This window comes from Piliocolobus tephrosceles, chromosome 10 (assembly GCF_002776525.5).
Source record: "Piliocolobus tephrosceles isolate RC106 chromosome 10, ASM277652v3, whole genome shotgun sequence".
Lineage (NCBI taxonomy): Eukaryota > Metazoa > Chordata > Mammalia > Primates > Cercopithecidae > Piliocolobus > Piliocolobus tephrosceles.
The window spans coordinates 7,981,254-7,987,286 of record NC_045443.1 but is presented as its reverse complement, the minus strand read 5'-3'; the positions used below and the strand labels follow the sequence as shown (position 1 = coordinate 7,987,286).

At 46.5% G+C, this 6,033-nt stretch overlaps 1 protein-coding gene across 1 annotated transcript in view; it reads left to right on the top strand.

Moving 5' to 3' along the window:
- The first annotated feature begins 1,564 nt into the window (after positions 1-1,564).
- Positions 1,565-6,033, top strand: part of GDF3 (growth differentiation factor 3) — a 6,485-nt gene continuing 2,016 nt past the window's right edge. Inside the window, exon 1 of the mRNA XM_023232503.2 lies at positions 1,565-1,897. Within this exon, the coding sequence (XP_023088271.1) occupies positions 1,630-1,897 (268 nt within the window). The 5' untranslated portion in view covers positions 1,565-1,629. The remainder of the gene's footprint in view (positions 1,898-6,033) is intronic.

Sequence of the window (6,033 nt, the reverse complement as noted above, 5' to 3'; positions counted from 1 at the left end):
AGTGAGGCTAAGGCAGGAGAATCGCTTGAACCTGGGAGGCGGAGGTTGTGGTGATCTGAGATAGTGCCATTGCACTCCAGCTTGAGCAACAAGAGCGAAACTCCATCTCAGAAAAACAAACAAAAAACTGTAATGGTTGCCTAAGTATGGCTGAGTGGTAGAAAGAAATATCTCAATCTATTTTGGTGAGTCGAAATTGTGGAAGTAGAGGTGACCTTTGCACTTGGTCTGTGTAAAGGCTCTGAGAAGAAATCAGCTCACAGAACTACAAATAGATCAATATAATTGGAGCATCCACACTAAGGATGGTGGGTGGTGAGAAACAAGGCTGGTGGCTGGGTGTGGTGGCTCATGCCTATAATCCCAGCACTTTGGGAGACTGAGGTGGGAAGACTGCTTGAGGCCAGGAGTTCAAGACCAGTCTGGACAATATGGCAAGGCGCCATCTCTATAAAAAATAAAACAATTAGCTGGGAGTGGTGCCCTACGCCTGTAGTCTCAACTATTCCAGAGCCTAAGGTGGGATGATTTCTTGAGCCCAGGGAGTCGAGACTTGCAGTGAGCCAAGATCAGGCCACTGCACTCCAGCGTGGGCGACAGAACGAGACCCTGTTTCAAAAAGAAATAAATACATAAATAAAAATAAAATAAGGCCGGGCGCGGTGGCTCAAGCCTGTAATCCCAGCACTTTGGGAGGCCAAGACGGGCAGATCACGAGGTCAGGAGATCGAGACCATCCTGGCTAACACGGTGAAACCCCGTCTCTACTAAAAATACAAAAAACTAGCCGGGCGAGGTGGCTGGCGCCTGTAGTCCCAGCTACTCCAGAGGCTGAGGCAGGAGAATGGCGTAAACCCGGGAGGCGGAGCTTGCAGTGAGCTGAGATCCGGCCACTGCACTCCAGCCTGGGCGACAGAGCCAGACTCCGTCTCAAAATAAATAAATAAATAAATAAAAATAAAATAAAATAAAATAATGAAATCTACTTGGGTATTTGTCTAATACAGGGGTGTCCAATCTTTTGGCTTCCCTGGGTCACACTGGAAGAAGAAGAATTGTCTTGGGCTACACGTAAAATATACTAACACTAATGATGTTAGCTAACACTAATGATAGCTAATGAACTAAAAAAAAAAAATCACAAGAAAGATGCATAATGTTTTACAAAAGTTTATGAATTTGTGTGAGGCTGCATTCAAAGCCATCATGCGCCTCATGCGACCCTCTGCATTGGTCTATGCAGATGATGAATTTATAATTCTATGAATTATTCACTGCTCTGTTCCTAGCACCTATCTCAGCACCTTGCACATAATAGATGCTTAGTAACTGTTTGTTAAATGAATAAATGCATGTCTCCTTTTCACTCTGTCTACTGCTGACAACCTCACATTGTTGTAGAGTTTATGTCCATGCATTGGTAATCTTTATTCTGTGAACTTTTTCCTGGAAGAGTAGAGCAAGAGAAGAGAAAAAAAAAATTCCGTCTTCACATCCAATGGCCTTTGAGGAGCTGGGAAGAGAGCAATTCACACTTGATTATCTTACATCAGATAAATTAGCAGCCCCTGAATTGTTGGGCAGTCTGGCAGTGGAGCTCTCCCCAGCCTGATAGCCACTCTAGAGGCCATGCTTCGTTTCTTGCCAGATTTGGCTTTCAGCTTCCTGTTAACTCTGGCTTTGGGCCAGGCAGTCCAATTTCAAGAATATGTCTTTCTCCAATTTATGGGCTTAGATAAGGCGCCTTCACCCCAGAAGTTCCAACCTGTGCCTTATATCTTGAAGAAAATTTTCCAGGATCGCGAGGCAGCAGAGACCACTGGGGTCTCCCGAGACTTATGCTATGTAAAGGAGCTGGGCGTCCGTGGGAATGTACTTCGCTTTCTCCCAGACCAAGGTAAGGAAATGGGAGTGTGATCCAGAAAAACATCTGGAACTGGGTGGTGTGAAGAAAGGACAATAGGAAATGACAATTACTAATGTGGCCTTGTGCTGGTATTTTTCATATTTTATCTCATTTAATTCCAGCCCACGATCCTGAGAGGAAGTTAGATATTCTTATCAAGTTTCTAACAGTAAGGAAATGAGGCTCAGATAGTAGGTAACCTGTAATCTATTCAAGATCATACAGCTAGTGTGTGTGAGAACAAAGTCAGAATTTGAAATAGGTTTTTGTTTTTTGAATCAACTGCTTTGTGCTTCAGTTGCGATGAAAGAGGTGAAGGAGGAATCGGAGCTCAGTTTCCCACTCTTCAGCCCATATATACACATCCTGCCGTCTTCTGTGTGGCAAGCAGGGTATGAAAATTTTGAGGTTGGTTTGCCCAGGACTCCTGCTTCCCTTATTTGCACCTCCTGGCTACTCTTGTTGGGTGGCAAAGGTTATTCTAGATTTGTGAATAGAGAGTAATAACATTTACAGTTGTCATATCCTTTTTTAAAAGGATCCCAGTGAGTGGCATCCAATACTTTCCCAAACTGACCACCCACCAAATAACTTAGGTCTTCCATTAACAGTAGATCCCCCAACTCCGTTCCTGCCCCTTGTTCTCCCCACCCAATTCTTATTCAAAGTCTGAAATGGGTGTTGAGAATCTGCATGTCTATACAACCTCCCAGGTGTTTCAGATGCAGAATTTAGAGCCTTGGTTAGTTTTACAGCAACTGGAGAGGAGATTTGAATATTTATTTGTCCAAGAAGCACTTATTGGATACCTATGGTGAGCCAGGAACTGTGTATGGCCTTGAGAATACAAGATAAAGTTTGCTTTTTTTTTTTTTTTTTTTTGAGAGTCTCGCTCTGTCTCCCAGGCTGGAGTAGAGTGGCACGATCTCAGCTCACTGCAACCTCCGCTTCCTGGGTTCAAACGATTCTTCTGCCTCAGCTTCCCAAGTAGCTGGGATTACAGACATGTGCCACCACGCCCAGCTAATTTTTTAGTAGAGACAGGGTTTTACTATAAGTTGGCCAAGCTGGTCTCGAACTCCTGACTTCAGGTGATCTGCCTGCCTCAGCCTCCCAAAGTGCTGTGATTACAGGCCTGAGCCATCGCACCCAGCCCAGAATTACCTTTTAAAAATGCATATTGAGTCATACTGCTCCTCCACGTAAAATTCTCGTCTGCAGAATTCTGCAGGAGTTGACCCACCGTGCCCTGCCTGTTCTGACCCTGCTGCTTACTTCCCCAGTCTCACCTTTTACAACTTCTGCTTGCACACTCAACTCTAAGCTCAAAGTAATCTATTCGTCCTAGAGCATGCATTCTTGGCTCATCTTCAAACGTGCTATATCCAGGCTACCTGAAGTACTCCCTCAGAATTTGCCTGGTCAAGTACTTCAGGCTTTTCTTCTTCCTCTTCCTCTTTTTTTTTCCTCGAGACAGGTCTTGCTGTGTCACCCAGGCTGGAGTGCAGTGGCACAATGTCAGCTCACTGCAGCCTCCACCTCCTGGGCTCAAGTGATCTTCCCACCTCAGCCTACCGAGTAGAGTAGTTGGGACTACAGGCTACAGGTGTGCACAACCACACCAGGCTGATTTTTGTATTTTTTTTTTATAGCGATGAGGTCTTGCCATGAGGCTGGTCTCTAACTTCTGAGCCCAGGCAATGGCCTGCCTTGACCTCCCAAAGTGCTGGGATTACAGGCATGAGCCACCTTGCCCAGCCAAATTTTGTTACGTTTTGAATGACGCTTGAGAATGAAGAGGCATGGTGGTGGGGCGCTTAAGAGTGTTTGGGTTTGAGTCGCAATTTCTCCCCAAGCTGAATGACCTTAGAAAATATCTACTTAGGCCGGGCGCGGTGGCTCAAGCCTGTAATCCCAGCACTTTGGGAGGCCGAGACGGGTGGATCACGAGGTCAGGAGATGGAGACCATCCTGATCTACACGGTGAAACCCCGTCTCTACTAAAAAAATACAAAAAACTAGCCGGGTGAGATGGCGGGTGCCTGTAGTCCCAGCTACTCGGGAGGCTGAGGCAGGAGAATGGCGTAAACCCGGGAGGCGGAGCTTGCAGTGAGCTGAGATCCGGCCACTGCACTCCAGCCTGGGCGACAGAGCAAGACTCCGTCCCAAAAAAAAAAAAAAAAAGAAAATATCTACTTAAGGCCGGGCGCGGTGGCTCACACCTGTAATCCCAGCACTTTGGGAGGTTGAGGCAGGCAGATCATGAGGCCAGGAGTTCGAGATCAGCCTAGCCAACATGGTAAGCTCCCCCGCCCGCCGCCCCCACCCCTGTCTCTACTAAACATACAAAAAAAAATAATAATAATTAGCCGGGTGTGGTGGCAAGCACCTGTAATTCCAGCTACTCAGGAGGCTGAGGCAGGAAAATCCATTGAACACCCAGGAGGCGGAGGTTGCAGTGAGCCAAGATCTCACAACTGCACTCCAGCCTAGGTGACAGAGCAAGGCTCCGTCTCAGGGGGGAAAAAAGACAGAAAATACCTACTTAAGCGTGAAGTCATCCTACCAAACAAAATGATGGCGTTAGGCCAAATAAGTTATTTGTGGAAAGGGAAAAATTGAAGATGCAAAAAATAAAATAGTAAAAGTATACTTACTGGGTTTTTTCCTAGAGGAATAGGTAAAATTTGAAAATCCAGGCAGGAAAGTTTGCTTAGAAAACAGGGAGAGCGGCCGGGCGCGGTGGCTCAAGCCTGTAATCCCAGCACTTTGGGAGGCCGAGACGGGCGGATCACGAGGTCAGGAGTTCGAGACCATCCTGGCTAACACGGTGAAACCCCGTCTCTACTAAAAAAAAAATACAAAAACCTAGCCGGGCGAGGTGCCTGGTGCCTGTAGTCCCAGCTACTTGGGAGGCTGAGGCAGGAGAATGGCGTAAACCCGGGAGGCGGAGCTTGCAGTGAGCTGAGATCCGGCCACTGCACTCCATCCTGGGCGACAGACCCAGACTCCCTCTCAAAAAAAAAAAAAGAAAAGAAAACAGGGAGAGCACACTTGTAACTTCAGAAGAAGGGCATCCATGGATAAAATCAAAGAATCACATTGTACTTCAATATGAGGAGAGACTGGACACAGTGGCTCATGACTGTAATCTCAGCACTTTGAGAGGTGGGAGGATCCTTTGACCTCAGGAGAGCAACATAGGGAGACCCTATCTCTCTTTTTTTTTTTTTTTTTTGAGACGGAGTCTCGCTCTGTGGCCGGGGCTGGAGTGCAGTGGCGGGATCTCGGCTCACTGCAAGCTCCGGGGAGACCCTATCTCTACAAAAACTTTTTTAAAAAATTGGCTGGGCGCGGTGGCTCATGCCTGTAATCCCAGCACTTTGGGAGGCCGAGGTGGGCCGATCACCTGAGGTCAGGAGTTTGAGACCAGCCTGGCCAACATGGTGAAACCCCGTCTCTACTAAAAATGCAATTAGCCGGACATGCTGTGCACCTGTAATCCCAGCTACTCCAGAGGCTGATGCAGGAGAATTGCTTGAACCCAAGAGGCGGAGGTTGCCGTGAGCTGAGATTAAGCCACTGCACTCTAGCCTGGGTGACAGAGCAAGACTCCATCTCAGAAAAAAAAAAAAAAGTAAAGCCAATCTGAATGATTGGACTTTGGCCAACAACACCTGACAATCTAGGTTCCTCTTTTTTTTCTTTTTTTTTTAATTGAGACGGAGTTTTGCTCTTATTGCCCAGGCTGGAGTACACTGGTGTGATATCAGCTCACCACAACCTCTGCCTCCCAAATTCAAGCGATTCTTCTGCCTCAGCCTCCCGAGTACCTGGGATTACAGGCATGTGCCACCATGCCTGACTAATTTTTTTGTATTTTTAGTAGAGATAGGGTTTCTCCATGTTGGTCAGTCTGGTCTCCTGACTTCAGGTTATCTGCCCGTCTGGGCGTCCCAGAGTGCTGGGATTACAGGTGTGAGCCACCACGCCTGGCCCAGTCTATTGACTCTTTCTCAGAATAATGGTTTAAGTGCCTGAAGTAAAATATTTAGGATTTCAAAAGAAACCAATTATGTATTGAAATATATTTTAAAAATATTTTTTTTTTTTTTTTTTTTTTTTTT